This window comes from Hippocampus zosterae, chromosome 12, assembly GCF_025434085.1.
Source record: "Hippocampus zosterae strain Florida chromosome 12, ASM2543408v3, whole genome shotgun sequence".
NCBI lineage: Eukaryota > Metazoa > Chordata > Actinopteri > Syngnathiformes > Syngnathidae > Hippocampus > Hippocampus zosterae.
The window spans coordinates 2,429,975-2,449,981 of NC_067462.1; the positions used below are offsets into that span (position 1 = coordinate 2,429,975).

Below are 20,007 nucleotides of genomic sequence, written 5' to 3' on the forward strand. Positions count from 1 at the left end.
CTGAGGGTTTTCATTTGTTTATCCTTGTTAGGATCCTTTAGTTAGGATCCTTGTTGTATTTGTGAAGAGCTTGAGCTGAATCGGCAAGGGAGTGTGACAACTTGGGCGCGTGAAAGGATATTGAAATTGGTACAAGGTACCAAAATATACACGGCCTATACACGAAGAAAAAAAACAGAGGTTATATTTTTGGTTATTAGGATTTGGAGTTAGGTTAGGAATATTCATTCATCTTCCTAACCGCTTGATCCTCACTAGGGTCGAGGGGGGTGCTGGAGCCTATCCCAGCTGTCTCCGGGCAGTAGGCGGGGGACACCCTGAATCGGTTGCTAGCCAATCGCAGGGCACACAGAGACAAACAACCATCCACGCTCACATTCACACCTAGGAAGAATTCAGAGTGTTCAATCAGCCTGCCACGCATATTTTTGGAATGTGGGAGGAAACCGGAGCACCCGGAGAAAACCCACGCAGGCCTGGGGAGAACATGCAAACTCCACACAGGGAGGCCGGAGCTGGAATCGAACCCGGTACTTCTGCACTGTGAAGCCGACGTGCTAACCACTGGACTACCGGGCCGCCTAGGTTAGGAATACTGACACTGAATTCCAAGAAATTCACACACACACACACACACACACAACAAATAACAGAACTACTGTCAGGGACTCAACAATATTCATCCTTTTTTTTTTTGCCATGGAGGATAAAGAATGTATGCTTGATTGGTGAGCCATAACATGAATTGCGCCGCCATTTGTCGCTTAAAGTGTGATAACACTGCCACCACTGATGCTATTTGTTAGCCTGTCCTTGCTGTTTTATTACAAGTCACCATATAGCGCTCACAACTTAAATTTGAGCTTAAAAATGGAAGTAATAAAAAAAAGGGGTCTCAACGTGTCTGTTAGCATTTAAAAAAAGAAGAAAAAGGTTGTATCTGAAGTGTATAGTCATCTATTATGCACCAATCTCGGTTCGGATGCACCAAACGGCACATCGCTGAGCTCAATATGTGACTAATTACGAGATGAATCTTTTGGTTCGAAATTAGTTTTCGGGTTGAAAGACCAACGTATCAATTAGCGTATTCTGTTAATGTCACTGGCAGAAAAGAGGCGTGACAAAGTGAGAGCATTACAAATGACTTTGGATTTAGCACGCCTCCATTCATGTTGCTTCAATTCAACTTTCACACAAAACGCACGCGTGTGTTCAAGAGCAGAGAGCGGGAGAAATGCAACGGAAGACATGCAAATGAGCGCACATGCACACTCACACACACACACACACACACACACACACACACACACACACACACACGCTAATTTTATACACATATATATATATATATATATATATATATATATATATATATATATATATATATATATATATATATATATATATATATATATATCCATCCATTTTCCGAACCGCTTGATCCTCACTAGGGTCGCGGGGGGTGCTGGAGCCTATCCAAGCTGTCTTCGGGCAGTAGGCGGGGGACACCCTGAATCGGTTGCCAGCCAATCGCAGGGCACACAGAAACGAACAACCATCCACGCTCACACCCACACCTAGGGGCAATTTAGAGTGTTCAATCAGCCTGCCACGCATGTTTTTTGGAATGTGGGAGGAAACCGGAGCACCCGGAGAAAACCCACGCAGGCCCGGGCAGAACATGCAAACTCCACACAGGGAGGCCGGAGCTGGAATCGAACCCGGTACCTCTGCACTGTGAAGCCAACCTGCTAACCACTGGACTACCGGGCCGCCCAATTATATATATATATATATATATATATATATATATATATATATATTCATTCATTCATTCATTCATCTTCCGAACCGCTTGATCCTCACAAGGGTCGCGGGGGGTGCTGGAGCCTATCCCAGCTGTCTTCGGGCATTAGGCGGGGGACACCCTGAATCGGTTGCCAGCCAATCGCAGGGCATATATATATATATATATATATATATATATATATATATATATATATATATATATATATATATATATATATATATATATATAGTGAGAGAGAGAGAGAGATTTCTTTTTTGGGGGGGGGCAAAGCTCAAAGTAGGTCCAATTCCGGGTACGGTTCTACTCCATGACTAATATTGAGCCAAGATATTCGAACCTGTAAATACTGACATCAAATCGCTCTTGTGGTCCACCTAGCGACCGACTCCTCCCCATTATTATCACACTCTTATCAAACAAGTAGACAGCAAATGACAGAAAGTAATAAAGGACGAGAAGGTTTAATAAAGCCCGGTTTCACGTTTGCAATAGCAGAAAATAATAATAATAATGTGAAACGGCATTTAATCAAAGGCCTTTGATTTGTGTTATTTGAAAAGCAATATTTAACAACATAACTTGGGGCAATGTGTCACAAATGACATTAAAAGTAAAATATCACCTTATTTAGAGCCCGCTTGTGTAATTTCCTGTGCCGTTCAGCAAGCTGCAATATATTCAAGTCATCAAGCTAAAACAATAGCAACCATCAAGCCCGGGAAGCATATTGTCTGCGTTCACACTCACAACGGTGCAAACGCCCCATTTCTAATGGTGCGTGTATGCGAAAAAAAAGTTTCTTTGTGCTAAACTTGCGCGGGGCACAAATGGAAACGAAAATATGGTGTAGGTTCATTAATCACAGGCCAGTCATTTTGATTATTTCTAATGTAACACTACGATTTTTTCAGATGGGGAATTTTGAGCTTTGATTAAGCCATAAACGGTCATTAAAAAAAAAAAAAATCAAATCGAGACGCGGGCCTCATTTTAAGGCACCACCAAATAAAGCTAAGAACGAGTTTCATGCTACTTCTCAACAAATCAGTGCGAAACTTTGCTCAGTCTTTGCACGTCTTCTGCACTTCTTTCCAAACCTATTTAATGCATTTGGAAACAAATCACGGAAACGACATTACAGGGTCTTTAACATTCACTTTTAGCGTCAAGCCAAATCGCGTCTATTTAAGCAAAAATATGTGCGATACGTCCTCACGTCGTCAACGTGGACACGCGACTAGAACCGGCACGTTTCTTGAAGGTGAATTTAAAAAGAGTTTGGTGGTTTTCCATCTGGGCAGCTTCATTCCATTCCCCTTGGGAGGTGAGCATGTATATTCATAAGCGGTGGGCAGGAGAGGAGAGAGGTGTGTGTGTGTGTGTGTGTGTGTGTTTGGTAGAGTTTAGGACGAGACCCAGCTGAGTGTCTAAATCTTCTCTTTGGGACGAGGCGCACCGAAGGCCCGGGCGCAGTGTACATGTGCGGCGCCCCCGTGTGAACCGAAGCAGATGGTTGGCAACGCGCGGCGGTCTCAGGTGGACCTAAGGGCAAATTATTTCAAGACAAAAACTTCCTTGCGTTGGTGCAAAATACGCCTCCGTGACACTTGCAGTTGCATCAGCAATTATTTTTATTTATTTATATATATATTTATTTAATATTTTATTCATTCATTCATTCATCTTCCGTACCGCTTGATCCTCACTAGGGGCGGGGGGGGGGGGCTGTGCTGGAGCCCATCCCAGCCGTCTCCGGGCAGTAGGCGGGGGACACCCTGAATCGGTTGCCAGCCAATCGCAGGGCACACAGAAACGAACAACCATTCGCACTCACACTCACAACTAGGGACAATTTTAGAGTGTTCAATCAGCCTGCCACGCATGTTTTTGGAATGTGGGAGGAAACCGGAGCACCCGGAGAAAACCCACGCAGGCCCGGGGAGAACATGCAAACTCCACACAGGGAGGCCGGAGCTGGAATCGAACCCGGTACCTCTGCACTGTGAAGCCCACGTGCTAACCACTGGACTACCGGGCCGCCCATTTAATATTTTATTTAATTTTTATTTTCAAAAATCCTCTCGCCCTCTATGATTGAGATGGATAAACGGGGGATTGATCCCGGTTGCCAGCAGCCAAGAAGACGGACGGGTGTTTGCCATTTCAAGCTCACACTACCTTTTCAAAATAAAAGGTCAAAAAATGAACAACAGTGCGCGTGGGTATACGCAATGCTGTGACTTCCGCTACCAACCCAGGCTAAACTTCTCGCGAACATACAAAGCTTGTCTCTCGGCCAAGACTGGAGTGGGATCGGACCGCTGTGTTTCTGGCGTGGATTTTTCTTTGTTTGTTTGTTACTTTGACTTTTTCAGGAATTTGTTGATGTGATTAATTTGTGTTTTGTGTTTATTTCGTCCTATCCCATCGCGCCCCACATGTCGGTGACAAATCACTTTGAATTCACGAACCAGGAAGTGAACAATTAAAAGCGGCGTGATGAACGTCTTCAACCTGAGAATAAGGACGACGATTCCTCCGTGCAAAAACGGAGCTTTCGTGACACTGATTTCAATTCGGGCCGTTTTGAGCTTGTTTACACCTTAGCAAAATAAACATTGGCTCCTCAGGGAGAAATATTTGTATTTTTTGGCAATACGTTGATGCAAAATGATTGATGCGAGCGTTGCGATACATTTGTCTCCGATATCCTTTTTCTAGCGTACGGACGACAACAAGCTGAGTGATGACAATTTTGGATCCCCAGAACTGGACACGAGCGGATGCCACCAAGTCAGCCCCAGTGAACCAGCACGCTTTCCGGGTCTTTTCAGGTTTGGAAAACTAGGCTAGCAAATGAAGCACGACAGAGCGCGGCGAATCGTCATCGGGGTTGTCATTGCGACTGACGCAACTGAAGGAAAGTCCAGCGTGACTTTATTCATCTGGCAAAGGTTACAGCAAGTGCACCGACCGCGAGGAAGCCTTTTCGCTGAAATACAACCTTACCTGATTTATTGATTTTTGTGTGTGTGTGTGTGTGTGTGTTTGTTTACTAGTTCTGACAGGTTGAGGTCACCTTTGCAGAATTTACAAACTTCCAGCAAACTTCCCGAAGCCACTGTGGCGTAAAACTTGCAGCGCGTCGTGCGACCCCCCGTCAGAATTTGTTTAAATACATCCGGTTCATATTAGCGGCTAATTAAAACGGAAAGTCAAGTGGAGTCAAAGTCATTCGGACGCAAGGCCGGGTCAGTATGATAGCTGCCTTCAGTCAACCAAATAAATCGAAGAAAGCTTTGTTTATAATTATAAGAGGAAAAAAAAATGAAGTGGCCTCATTCATTCATTCATCTTCCTAACCGCTTGATCCTCACTAGGGTCGCGGGGGGTGCTGGAGCCTATCCCAGCCGTCTCCGGGCAGTAGGCGGTGGACACCCTGAATCGGTTGCCAGCCAATCGCAGGGCACACAGAGACGAACAACCATTTGCAGTCACACTCACACCTAAGGACAATTTAGAGTGTCCAATCAGCCTGCCACGCATGTTTTTGGAATGTGGGAGGAAACCGGAGCACCCGGAGAAAACCCACGCAGGCCCGGGGAGAACATGCAAACTCCACACAGGGAGGCCGGAGCTGGAATCGAACCCGGTACCTCTGCACTGTGAAGCCCACGTGCTAACCACTGGACTACCGGGTCGCCAATATTATTTCATTTTTTTTAATTTTATATATTCTATTAAGACCTCAAGTGTGCAACTCTTCATTGTGATTACTGGAGAATGCGATTTAGGGTCAAACTGAATTAATCATTTACGACCTAAGATAGATCTCACAGGCATGTTTAATAAATCGCTTATACAGCTTTTCAATTTCAATTATTATTAATTTTTTTTTACAGCTTTGTGCTCAAGAATATAAGAGGGGGAAAAAAAACACTCATGCATTAAGAGCCATAAAGTTGTGAAAAACAAAAACACGCCCAATGGCGGTAAACTTTAGAGCATTATAGCTTGTGAATATTGATTTCATAACTACAAATTGAATGCACACTTTCAAGATGGCGACAATTCGTGATCCGTTGGCAACTGTTGCCCATGTCGAGCTGCTGCGATGAAGGCGGAATCGATCGGCTATTACCTCGACAGTGGACGCCTTCGTCGTCGCCGTCCTCGCAGTCTACCGCGCCGTTGCAGAGTTTGTTGAAATGAATACATTTTTTGGTCCCGATACACTGTATGTGATTGAGCGGACATCTGATCACAACCTCTCGCGCACCTGGACAAGAAAACAAAACAAAACAGAAATCGTTATACTTCCGCTTAGCGCAAAGTGGAAAAATGCATGCATGATCGCAGGCAGAAATGCTATTAAAAAAAAACATTAAAAGCAATAAACTTTGATCCAATTTGAAATAAGAACCTTTTGTCATGAGGTGCATGGTAGAGGACTTAAAAAAAGCACACACGCAGGAAAACCGGACAAAATCTAATAAGAAAAACTCTTCCAGGGGCACAGTGGTCAAACTAAATCAATAACACAATAACGCAAAAACTCAAAAGTAACCAACAAACAAAAACCCACGAAAAAACGCACAACAATCCGACCTCGAGTGGTCCTCCACTGCCACCTGTTGGTCGCAAACGGAACTGAACCGTCATACTAAACATAACAAAACGAAAGCTAACCTAAACAAAAACAGAATCTTTTTTTTCCACCTTCTGAAGCGACTTGGTGTGTGTTCGCGGAACAATCGGCAGGTGTGTGAGTTCGCCGACTTGAATTTGTTTTGCGCCTGTGCTGGCGTAGGCTCCAGCCGAGCCGCCAACCTACTGAGGAAAACCGCAATGGAAGATGAATATGCGATTGATGCTATTGTGATTAGCATTGGAAAACACATTTTCCTCTTTTAAGATCCCCTCCAAAGGATAAAAAAAAAGAAAAGAAAAAAAAGAAAATTATTTCCACAAGGGCGGCCCGGTAGTCCAGTGGTTAGCACGTCGGCTTCACAGTGCAGAGGTACCGGGTTCGATTCCAGCTCCGGCCTCCCTGTGTGGAGTTTGCATGTTCTCCCCGGGCCTGCGTGGGTTTTCTCCGGGTGCTCCGGTTTCCTCCCACATTCCAAAAACATGCGGGTCAGGCTTATTGAACACTCTAAGTTGTCCCTAGGTGTGAGTGCGGATGGTTGTTCGTCTCTGTGTGCCCTGCGATTGGCTGGCAACCGATTCAGGGTGTCCCCCGCCTACTGCCCGAAGACAGCTGGGATAGGCTCCAGCACCCCCCCGCGACCCTAGTGAGGATCAAGCGGCTCGGAAGATGAATATTTCCACAAGCCAAATTAACCTGAAGCGTATGCCGCTCCATTTCTACTTTCACAGCACTGCGCATTGCACAGGACAGATGTTTCCAGCAACAAATCAAGTCCCTTTGAAAAAAAATTAAAAAATAAAAATAAATCAACACACATTTGACTCACCGCCGCCAGTCAGGCGCAAAGCAGAGAGCAGATGTTGAAGGACCAATGAGGCACACGGGTGACCCCCCGCTCACGCGTGCAGCAAATAAAACCCAGTTGACCATTGGATGACATCTCAAGCTTAACTACACTAACATCACCTTTACCGACGCACCACTGCGTCGGCTTTACGGTAAAGATTTATCACCCGTGGGTTGGGATCCGGAACGTTCCAGCACACCCGGGGACCCCTCTTGTCGGGCTGATTACTTATTCAAAGCGCCCGTTTCCACTTTGGGGCTGGCAAAATGTTTCAATTAATGCGGCCCCGTTCCAGTGAGGGGGCTGTCACGGCGTGTTGATTCGCGCAAAGCAAGTACGCCGCTGTGGTTTCCGTAATGACGCAATAAACACTCTGGCTGGTTTCTCCTCCCGCGCATTTCCATGGAAATGTGTAGGGGACCTTGGGCTTTAATGAATATTGCTTCGTCGTCTCTTGAGTACCTCCGTTTTGCACGGTATTTAGCTAAGTCAAAAGGAAGTGCCCTTGTCTTTCAGGGTGAGAAAGTGTTTGGAAGACTAATGAACGTTGTTTGGGCTTTTTTTTTTTAAGCGCTCGGTGTAAAAAAACGGAGTATCTTCATCTCAAGTCTACTTTGCTATATTTGGGAATTTGGCGGACTGTGCCACGCCTCACCGGGGCTTCCGGCAAACCAACTGTGTTTTTTTTTTAAATCATAGGCATCTGACATTTTGGTGACAGAAATTAGACGAGATTTTAGACCGGGTAAAAGCAGGTCTAAGTTGGGGCGTAGGTGCTATGATGCGATTTTATTGGGTATGATTCGGACGCAGGCAGACAAATTCTTAGCTATGCTAACATGCATGATGCATGTCATCGTATTTCATTCATAAACATGACAGATGAGCGTGCATCTATACCACCCACCCCGGTCTCCGGGTGCCCGCTTGAAACTTTACATCATGCGTAACTGGAGATCTTCTTGCAGTTCCTTACGAACGCGCAAATGCGCTAATCTCCTGCATGGAGTCAGTGAGCTTTCTTCTTCCGGTTCAGCGACCTCACCCCCCACTTGCGCTGAATTTAAAGGGAATGAAACAAGCCGCTTCGAGTCGGCGGTGTTCACTCCCACAACGGCGCAAAATGTCCGCTTGGTATGTTTTGTCCAGCTGCCAAGCACAGGTGCAGCACAACAAACGAGAATGCCACATCCGTGAAAAGTGCTTTCATTTCAGGAATTCAACACTATATCATTCAAATTATAACCCAAAGCTTTTCAGAAAGCGAATTCTGACCTCATTTCAATGAGTATCATCGATTTGCAAAGGAACAGGACACATAAGTGGACATTGCCCCCGAACCAACAAAGGGGATTTCCATCCTGAGCTGTCCCGGAACGCTCAACACATTCACGTCCATTTGGCAAATGCGCTCTTTAACGCGCAGCTGTAAAAGTCCCTGACAAGCTAAGCGGCGTTGTCAAGCTCTCTCGTCGACCCCCCCCCCCACCCCCCGCCACATGGGTTCTAATCTAATGTGATAAGGGGAGGACGGCGAAATGAATATTCAGTGGCTCGGATCTGTCACGCAAAGGTTCACAGATGGTCTCCCAACGTTTGCTCCGAGTTGCTCTCCGCCGCTTACAAGCGACTTAACAGCCGGACGAGCAGGAGAGGCAAATTCTTCACTTTTGTCAAAAATCAAGCTATTTCGTTATTCACAGTGCTACGTTGACTGGCTGACTTTCTTATGAAAACATGAAAACAAAACACACACACACACACACACATCCCACATTGTCACCACAACGAGCCGCTAGCTAGCTTACAAGCTAACAGGCTTGCTCCAAGATCGATTGGATTAGTTTAAGATAAGATAAGATAAGAAAAACCTTTATTAGTCTCACAATGGAGAAATTCCCAATTCACAGCAGCAAAGTTATGAAAGTAAGAAGTAGAACAACAAAATATAGGAGCTGCTGGAAAGGCAACCACTCTCGCGGCGCCATTTTGAAGTCAAAATAACAAAAATAACACAAGACAACACATTTAGGTACACGTTTAGGTACAGTTAGTCCCCAAGTGATGTAAAAAAAAAAAATAATAAATTTTATTTTTATTTTTTATTTTTATATTGGGCGGCCCGGTAGTCCAGTGGTTAGCACGTCGGCTTCACAGTGCAGAGGTACCGGGTTCGATTCCAGCTGCGGCCTCCCTGTGTGGAGTTTGCATGTTCTCCCCGGGCCTGCGTGGGTTTTCTCCGGGTGCTCCGGTTTCCTCCCACATTCCAAAAACATGCATGGCAGGCTGATTGGATGCTCTAAATTGTCCCTAGGTGTGAGTGTGAGCGTGGATGGTTGTTCGTTTCTGTGTGCCCTGCGATTGGCTGGCAACCGTTTCGGGGTGTCCCCCGCCTACTGCCCGGAGACAGCTGGGATAGGCTCCAGCACCCCCCGCGACCCTAGTGAGGATCAAGCGGCTCGGAAGATGAATGAATGAATGAATGAATAAAATACACCAGCCTGCCATTGACAAAACGATGCACTGATAAAACCCGTATGTCGGTCTTGGCTGTGTTTAGTGTCGTATTCCTGCCAAAGACAGAATTTCTAAATCTAGAGACGAGCAGTACGAACGCTTGTAGAAATCTGGACGTGTTACATTTGTTCCCTCGATGGGAGCCACTTTTTGTTGTTGCTTGGGTCTCTAATCAAGTTGAAGATTACTGAAGCGGACACTCATTGGTAATTACATTTTCCAAACATTGCAAAAGCTAATTTGGGCAACTCCTTCCGACAAAGTTCAGCAAAGGTGATGGCAATTAGAGAGCGTCAGCGCGCACGAATCTCGGACGGGTCCGTCAGGCAGAATAAACATAATTAGCCATGCGTTGGGTCTCATCAGTATGCAAAGAGCTTTAAAATAACAGACTAAATATTTCAATATTTCCCGGAGCCCGTGGACATGCTTGTATGGATCGAGTTTAAAATTGAACAAGCGGTTTCATTTCTTCACTAAGACGCGAGACAATCCCCCTGGCAAATGAAAACAGGAAATATGTGCCTTTGCAAGCTAGAGCGAGAAACATTTAAGTTTGATGTCAATATTTATGAAAGTCTTTAATAACGCAGTGATCAATTGGAGGAATAAAAATGGCTAGTAAAAATTTTGTTCTCTGGAGGAAAAAAAAAACAAAAACAAACAAAAAAACACTTTGTCAGGCGGTAGAGGGGCATAAATGGCGCCGCCGTACTGGATGAGTAGTCAGACGACGGACAAATGAATCAGAGGGTTCATGAAATGTGTTCTTTGCCACGAAGGATGCCTTCAATGCTCTCTTTTTTCTCCGTGCCAGAGGAGCTGCGATCAACGATTAGTTGCGGATCACGGACGAGAGCGATCAATGAAGTCTTATTAAAGTCTCGCAAATTGGCCTCGCTGCATACAAATGAACACCGTGGCAGATGTTTATTAAAATAAACCAGGGTCGAACTATAACCAAAAAAATTTTAAAAAATGAAGCTATGTTTGGACAGTGATCCGGCAAGGACACCGTACCAAGTTGTGATGGTGAAAACAGAAATGGATCGGATAAAATGTGACCAAAAAAAAAAAAAAGAATCAAACGGCGTTAATGAGATGGAAAGACCCAGGTGGAAGAGCACAAGAGAGGGCAGGGAACCTTCTGAGGGGGGAGGGCGGGGGTAAAAAAAAAAATCATTAAGGGACGGCCTTCGCTGATCAAACAGACAGGAGAAAAAAAAAAAAAACAACAACACAAAGGCAAGATACTTCCTAAGGGGAACTCATTCACCCGCTCAAATGTGTAAAAACGGAAAAACGGCCTTGGACAAAACCAATCAGAGCGTCTTTACAACATGGCAATTTTTGGCAGGGCATAAAATGTCCTCCAAGAGTTTTTTTTGATTCGATTCATTTTGGTTTCACGTCTGGTCACGCTTTGGCTGAGTTTCTGCGTTATTTGGAAACTTGCTTTTGATGGACTGAACTCCTGGTTCCTTCCACATGACCTGGTTGAACTTCACATGACAAATATACGCGCAGAAATACAAAACGGTCATCAGGCATGAAATTCCGTCAGCTATTTTTTTTCCCCCCCGAAACCTTCAATCCAACTTTAGCTTAATGTCATAAGCAAGGCTTTGACTAAAAAATTTGACTATTTTAGAGCAACATCCGTGACGTGGTACCGCATTAATCTCGCGATTAAAAAAATTAATCGAGTTAAAGTCCGGTAGTCCAGTGGTTAGCACGTGGGCTTCACAGTGCAGAGGTACCGGGTTCGATTCCAGCTCCGGCCTCCCTGTGTGGAGTTTGCATGTTCTCCCAGGGCCTGCGTGGGTTTTCTCCGGGTGCTCCGGTTTCCTCCCACATTCCAAAAACATGCATGGCAGGCTGATTGAACACTCCAAATTGTCCCTAAGGTGTGAGTGTTCGTCTATGTGTGCCCTGCGATTGGCTGGCAACCGATTCAGGGTGTCCCCCGCCTATTGCCCGAAGACAGCTGGGATAGGCTCCAGCACCCCCCGCGACCCTAGTGAGGATCAAGCGGTACGGAAGATGAATGAATGAATGAATAATGTCATAAGCCACATTGCCGATGTAGTTGAGTTTGACACAGCCTGTGATCTAAAGGACCCCCCCCCCTTTTTTTCCTTTTGTGATTTTCCACCTCAACAAAAGTGTGAGCGGAGAACCGAAGAGCGGCGACGATGACCAGAGTAGCAGAAATTGAATTTATTGTGATGTGAGCAAGCGCGACACCCGTTTCCTGGCTGCTTAATACGATAAGGCAAAACCTACAGCAACAACAAAAGCGAAATTGAATTACTTGCCTTGGTATATTTGCCCCGGTAATATTTCCTCGGCACTCTTCACACTTTGTCACTCGTCATCGAAGTGAAAGGTCCTCGAGCATAGCAACAATGAAAAATGTATCGGTGGGGGGGGGGGGGGCGGGGGTTAACCTCGACGCAGCATCCTTGAACAGATCATCAAATGAAATGAGTTCTCCAGGTTAAGTCATAAACAATTGGGTGATGGCTTGAAGGCTAGAAGGTAAACACAAATTTAGTCTATTTTTTTTTGGGGGGGGGGCGCAGTGTGATAGTAGTGGTTCGTACGTCTGCCTCACAGTCTTGGGAGTGCAGGGTTGAATCTTTGGAATTTTGAATTCTCCGGGCACTTCATCTGTTGCAAAAACATTTTTCTCGCTAATTTGAGACTCAAATTTGTCTCGCGGTAAAAATGGGGGGTGGGGGGGGGGTAATTGTTCAGTCAAATTGCTGCTTGTTGAACTGAGTCGCTTGTTCACTGCCACCGTGTGTCACTTGGATCTCAAGGCCGCATCGTCAACGCTCACCTGGGTCGAGATCCAAGTGACCGGCCAATCATCGCGCCGCTCCCGTCAACAGTGACCGATTTGATTTAATTTGGAGCTTGGTTGACCTTGGTGGGCTTTTAAATTGTTGACGACCTCAATTAAACGAAAAGTCTACTTTGAAAGTCATCTTAATGCTTGGCAGTGTTTTGTAAGTTTATTGAGAAAGAAACATTCGGTCATTCATCGCTAATTGCTTCGCGTGCAGCAAAAAATAAAAATAAAAATAAAAATAAAAAAATCCCGCCACGCCCCGCCAGGTCTTTGAGTCGCTAATCAAAGGCATCGCTAGGCATAGCTTGACGGCTAACCGCACTTGACACACTTGCCAAATTGACACAAATGGAAACGAACGGAGGCGTTTAAGTACTTGGGGGAGGGCTGACTCATGCCAGGGCTCCAAGTCACCGGATTGCCCATTTTAGGCACCCCCCCCGCCCCCAAAAAAAGTCTGACAACCGAGATCAAAGAATTCAACGCTGTTTCTCAACAATTTCTGATTAAATTGCTCTCGGTACTTTGAACACCGTTCTCACTTTCTTTCAAATACATTTAATGTCGGTCAAAACAAAAGATCGCAACAAAGAGCTCACGTCGCGCAAGCGCACGGAGGTTTCGATACGCCTTTGCCGCTTTTTGATCTCCAAGCGCATGAAGCCGTTCACCACAAATTACATCCGATTAACATTTGAAATGATTGTCGTGGCAAAACCTGTAAGATCACCAACTCAGATCAGGGTTCAATTCCCGAAACGTGCTCGCACAAAAGCAGAAAACATGCAAATGTGACGATTTTCCATTTGTGCACGAGAGGCATCTAACCTTGACTTGTTTGGAGTGATGGCACATTTCGCCAGTCAACAGAAGGCTTGTACCTCAAGGCGGATTGCAATGCGACGTGATGCAAAAGGCCCCTGCCCTTCAACTTAACGACAAGGTTCTCCGCTACATTAATGTCCAAAGCGCCATCCGACTCGTGCCGATTCCCACGGCGACCGGCCACAAGTGAGATACGTGACCTTCACGACGGGAGTTCCCACATAAAATAGCCACTGAGACGTTCCGAGGCCGCCTGAGTGGAGGACGGCGTATTTTGTTCCGAGAAGCCGTTACTCCGAAAAAGTCTTTTCAATTTGAAAATTAGACGTACTCTGCTCAAGTGGATTTTGTTGCAGCCGAATGTGCGGGCGGGTACGCATCCTGAAATTCTGGGTCAGATAGTAACGCCCCATTAGGGCCGATTTGCTTTTTCTTGTGGAGGCAACAAGCAAGTAAGCCGTTGCCACAAACACTCAACAACGCGAGGCAAGCCGTGATCACGAATGACGACGCAAATCAAGGGGCCGCTGAATGATAAGACGCCCGATCGCCCGCGATGTGTCGATTCGTCTTATTTGAATGGAGATTGGGTGAAAAGATTCGTTGAATAGGAAAGAACAAGATCCGAGTCATCAAAGCATCTGCCCGGCCGGTGTAATAACCTTGTAATAACCACAATGGTTTCATCTCAAAGTCCGGCCTGCTGAGCGTGGTCTCTCTCTCTCTTTGGCAAGACGTGACCTTGTTATTTGATGACGGGCAGCAAGTGGGAAGAAAGCCGACCAGAGTGTGGCCTCCTCTCGAAAATCAAACAATGAATGGAAGAAACCTCGGCGCAGCCGTGAAACAAAAGCTTCTTTGGGCGAGTATTCGAAGCGGGCCGCCGACCCATTTTATCCTCGTTACCTCTGGCATTGACAATTGACAGGATTTAGTGGTCGAAATGTCCGCAAGACTGACAAAGCCCCGCAGAGCAACATTTCTGACATGAGCCAAACGTCTATAAAATCCTTTCCCGGAGGATTTCGCTTCTAAGACAGCGTCCGAATAACGTGGAGAATAAATACAAGCACGTTTTGAGAGACGCTGGAGGTTTCAGAGAAATCGAAACGGAAAACATCATCAAAAACACGACTAATAACAGCCTTGGCGTTCCTGGAAATTCCCTTTTTGACACTTCGGCATCGCCGCTGAGCCGCCCCCTCGCCTCGAATAACTGTCAGCGACGAATCGGGTCCACGAGGCTTGCGGCTGACCGGCGAAAGCGGTACCTCCTCTTGTACTGTATTCCAATCTGAGGCAAGCCCCTCAATATTTGGCCCCAATTTGTGACCCAAAAGACATCACTGACCACCATTTTTTTTTTACTCTAAAAAGTAAAAGTCCAGGACTCATTCATACTTTGCTTTTAGTTTGAAGACATTTTCTCATTTCCCTCGTGATACCACAGCCGATCTTTGCGGAAAAGCGGAATATATTCATGTCCCGCTTCCTGTTTGCAGCGTAAAGCTAATCTAATTTCTCTCAACAACATCAGCCATGTTAATGAGCAATGCACGATTCTTGAATGAACACGCGAGGTGTTCTTTCTCCCCGGCACCGGGAACCAAACAGGTCCCGCAATAATCGATGTGATGATTAATGGCCGTCTGGAGATGAAGTGATTTAGCCCGTAGCCACCGCCCAGAGCGAGGCCGGATCATATTTCTCAGATGAAAACAGGTCGGGGAAGATATTGGACTAAATCGCAGTCACGAAGGAACACGGCGGGACCGGCCACCCACCGAACGTGACGTGACGAGCAATATTGATACGTATCTGTGCTCCTTTTTTTAGCGCGGTTGAAATCGTGGCTATGTTCACAATGGACGTGACATAGAAGGAAGAGGTTTCGCCAAAACCTATGGAAGGCATCGACAATTTATACAGAGTGCCTCCACTTCAATTCCATTTGTTAAAGAAAAAAAAAAGGGTTGTTAAATCTTTGCAAATTGGGCCCAGTGGCCTTTCGGGTCCGACAGTCGCGGTGACGTCGCATTAGCGCAGCAGTCGCCGAGGCATAAACCGCCTCGGCAAGCCTCCCCTCCCTCGCTTGCGTTAATCCAATCGAGAATGTCCAAGTCGCTGTGAACATGATAACAGCTGCTGACTCTAATTAGATCATGTTGACATAAACGGAGAGCTTTCATTTGCTTCCTTGTAATAAAACACCGCAACATCTTGCTAATATGACTTTTCGGCTCAAGGGGATTCATCACGGCGACACGGCGCAGTCAACTTCTGCGCAGAAATTGCTGACTCGGAAAATTTGTGACTTGACAGAGTCGTATTAAAAAAAAAAAATAGTAGGTTATAGTTTGGGGCGGCCCGGTAGTCCAGTGGTTAGCACGTCGGCTTCATAGTGCAGAGGTACCGGGTTCGATTCCAGCTCCGGCCTCCCTGTGTGGAGTTTGCATGTTCTCCCCGGGCCTGCGTGGGTTTTCTCCGGGTGCTCCGGTTTCCTCCCACATTCCAAAAACATGCATGGCAGGCTGATTGGACACTCTAAATTGTCCCTAGGTGTGAGTGTGAGTGCGAATGGTTGTTCGTTTCTGTGTGCCCTGCGATTGGCTGGCAACCGATTCAGGGTGTCCCCCGCCTACTGCCCGAAGACAGCTGGGATAGGCTCCAGCACCCCCCGCGACCCAAGTGAGGATCAAGCGGCTTGGAAGATGAATGAATGAATGAACATTGAGAATGGCTCATGGCGATGCCCGCGCGTCTGATTTTGGAATTGGATTTGCGGCATTTCAAATATTGCAATAAAAGAAACATCATCGAAAGACATGCAGGACACATTAAAATGTGCCGACGCGTCTCCGACAGATATTTTTTTCGTAAGTGTCTGTTCTTGGCACAGCTTCGCAGCTCCGATCACATGAATGGATTAGGAGCGAGCGGCGGGTGTTGCCGCCATGCAAACCTATCGTATGCTTCTCTTGGCAAAATGGACATAAGAGGCTTACGCTCGCTTGATGGAGCCAATTCAGGGGTCGAGGAGAAGGGGGCAGGCAGGTGGGGGGAGGGGGGGGCAAGCCGACTGGATGTGGAGCAGCCGCATTTCCTGCTTTTAGTGAGCATGCGGTTGAAAAAGTTGGCCGTTTGTGCCGTATTTGGGGACGGTAGTTGTGTTCAAACCATATATTAGAGAATATCTACAAACTGGAAAAGAGGAGTATTAAAAAGGCCATTAGGACAGCGCCCCCCCGTTCTTGGTCTGCAATAACCGCAGTTACACCCAGCAGGGGTTGCGGTCGAGCTGTTTTTTGTTGTCGTTTTTTTTTGCAATGGTTAGCAACACTGATTGGGGTTAGCGTGTTAGCATGTGAGCACGGGGGTGCGACCGTGAGTGCGAATGGTTGTTTGTCTACGGCCCTCCCCACAACCCTAATGAGGGCAAGCGTTAGAGACCAACGGATGATTAACCGTGATCGGCGTTGTTTTGCCCTTCGGGGTGACAACCTGCCAATGAATTCAATCAAAAGCAGCTACAGAGGAGCGCCGGGCGTCTCCGCTCTTTCTTCTTGGCATGCGGCTAATTAAGACAAGAAGACGAGCTTTGTTTGTGTGAAGGTGCATTTGATGGCCTTTCCATTGAATTCATGTTGTCACACGGGAGCGATAACAAACTGATTTGTGCCTAGCGTCGCATTGGTTGAGGTATCGGTGTAAACACGCGAGGTGTACTCGCGGGCGGCTCCGTGACGCTCTCACAATGCGAAAATTGATTTTTTTCCCCGTGTTGCTTGGCTAATTTGTAACGGTGGCACATCATGCAACTGCGATTCAAATTCTGTGACTAAGACTCAACTACAAGGATAGCATCATTCTTTTCTCTGTTCCGGGAAGGCATTTGCGGAATTTTGTGAAAGGTGACGTGAAAATTTCGGCTTTTCACCGTTCGATTTGAGGATAGACTTGCAGTCAGAGTCCAAAATTAGCACACACTGCTAGTTTGCCGGGCCGCACTAGCCCCATGTTGATTCCAGTGAGACATCCACGATGCTAACGCTAAAAACGTAGCTGCCGATTAATCGACTCCAGGCCGTAATTGCCATTGTGCGCCGGGAACAAGACCCTTCATAATTGGTCAGAGTCCAATATTAGCACACACTGCTAGTTTGCCGTGCCACACCAGCCCCATGTTGACTCCAGTGAGACATCCACGATGCTAACGCTAAAAACGTAGCTGCCGATTAATCGACTCCAGGCCATAATTGCCATTGTGCGCCGGGAACAAGACCCTTCACAATTGGTCAGAGTCCAATATTAGCACACACTGCTAGTTTGCGGGGCCCCACCAGCCCCATGTTGAGTTCAGTGAGACATCCACGATGCTAACGCTAAAAACGTAGCAGCCGATTAATCGACTCCAGGTTGGTGGTTGGTGCGTGATGATGCGTTCTACGAAAAGGTGCCATGCTTGAGGGACTGGATGGAATGATGGACTTACAAGTCACGTCCGACTCATCGGACTCATCGGGGCAGTCGGGCTCGCCGTCGCAGAGCCAGGCCTCGGGGACGCAGGTTTGTCCGTCGTGACAGTGAAACTCGCCTACATCGCACAAGATGGCCTCTGGATGGACAAAAAGGGAGAACGGGGCGGAAAGGAGAAACAAAAAAAGAATGAAGTATGAGATGAGGACAGTGAAAGTGGGTCACGTGTTCCGAGCGAGACGCGAGGAGGGATGGCGAGCGGGCCCGCCGCCGCCGCAACCGCTTGCGGCGAGGTGACGGCGCCTCATCACCGCGGTCACTGTTTTAAGAGTTGATTGCGCAAATGTACCGCCCAGCGTACGCGGAGGTGGAGACCATTTGTCGGTGTTGCTGAAAACGCCCGTGATAGCAATGTCCTTCACTTTAGAAAACGATCATGAGGCGGTTTGGGCAGAATTGCCTTTATCCCTCCCGCCTTTTATTGCATTCGATGGAGGGAAGGCGCCACTTGAGCGGAAGCTTCGCCCAACGAAGAATCAGAGTTGCCTTTCATTATAGCAAGTATCCATCAAAGTGCTGACATGTTTGCTGCCGGTAGCTGTCGAAGATTTCAGCTTGATCATCCCTGAGAATGACACATCATTTGAAGGGGCGGGGGGGGAAATGTGGTATCCTTCAACTATAAGAAGTACAAAGGGCTTCAAAAAAATTTTTTTTTGCTCGGAGCACCACAAAAAAACGTTTGTTTATTTGTACCTTTAGCTCCCAAAGAAGCTCGCACTCTGTTGCCTCGTTGTTATTCTCCTCCCCAACAGGGTCCGACGCCATCAGAGGACGGAATCGAGTATGTGGGAAAGTGGCTTTGCGGGATTTGAATAGCGGGGGTGATCATTCAACATGTTACTGCTCAGCTTCCGGGCCCCAGGCGGCAGATTCACTACCGGGGGGGGACACAACCGAAAAGGTCAAACGGCTCATTCATTCCGTCGCTCCCCCCCAACCCCCCGACTGATGCAATACATCTGAAATTTTGCCATTCTGACTCAAGTCTGCTCATTTTACACGAGGGCGTTTTTAATTGCTTCAACCCGGCGTGATCGCCATTTTAAAAATATATCTGGTCGATTGCGGGAGAAATTGGAGAATCTGACGACGGAAAATAACTCGGTCTGGGCGTGGCCGAGTGATTGGTGCTCCGAGAAGAAGATGGGATCGGCGAGTGGTACAAAATTGCCGTCTTAAGTGCCACCCCCGTCACCATGGATACAAGACGGAAAAGATGGAATACACTTGGAGCCGTACGATATCGCGACATAAATGACATGTCATTTGGTGTCAGGCGCGTGTCGACAAGTCTTGACGGCGTCACTACGAAACAACGAACATCTGCGGCGCCTTCATTAGGCGCCGCAAAGCTCTCTGCGTGTCACTTTCATTATTTACAGCCATGCTCGCTTAAAATCTTCATGAAGGAACCCGTCGGCCATATGCCGGGTTTGCCGTCGACAGAGGCGGTTTGCCGAAGTCTTCGCAAGAACGTCTGTGGCACCTTTCGAGCTTGAATGGATTAGCATTGAAAAAGGGGGGACTTGGGACAAGAGGGGCCGTTTCGTCATTGGGCGATGGAAACATTGCGAGAGACCCCCCTGAGCAGCCCTCTTATCTATTGATGTTCTCCTTCCTTTCAAGCCACCGCACCTTGAAAGCTACGGGGCTAAATATATGGCTACCCATTGACCTCTTATTCCATTTCATCTTTTTTTTTTCTCCCCCAAACAAACAAACAAACAAACAAAGGCACATTTCGATGAACATAGCTGAATAAAAGGGAGGAGAGGGAGGGAAGAGCTGAAGAACTTCCAGAGGGTGATAATGCAAACAATCCAATTTGCATAAGAGTGGAAGCACAGTGGCACCGAGCCCGGCCGGCACATTATCATGAGCTGCGTTGTGTCACCCGGCAGTCACCGGTGGCACAGTATCGAGGCTCATTAAAGCCATGGGGGCTTTTCGAGTGTGCC

General features: G+C 46.8%; 1 protein-coding gene across 10 annotated transcripts in view; it reads right to left on the bottom strand.

The window, feature by feature from the left end:
* lrp1bb (low density lipoprotein receptor-related protein 1Bb) overlaps positions 1-20,007 on the bottom strand; it is a 190,523-nt gene that overhangs the window by 122,981 nt on the left and 47,535 nt on the right. For 9 of the 10 annotated variants that reach the window (XM_052082607.1, XM_052082605.1, XM_052082612.1 and 6 more), the window contains exons 2-3: positions 18,003-18,125; positions 5,955-6,092 (exon numbers count right to left, since the gene is read on the bottom strand). In XM_052082607.1, the coding sequence (XP_051938567.1) occupies positions 5,955-6,092; positions 18,003-18,125 (261 nt within the window). The remainder of the gene's footprint in view (positions 1-5,954; positions 6,093-18,002; positions 18,126-20,007) is intronic. The other variant, XM_052082609.1, reaches the window with a different exon arrangement.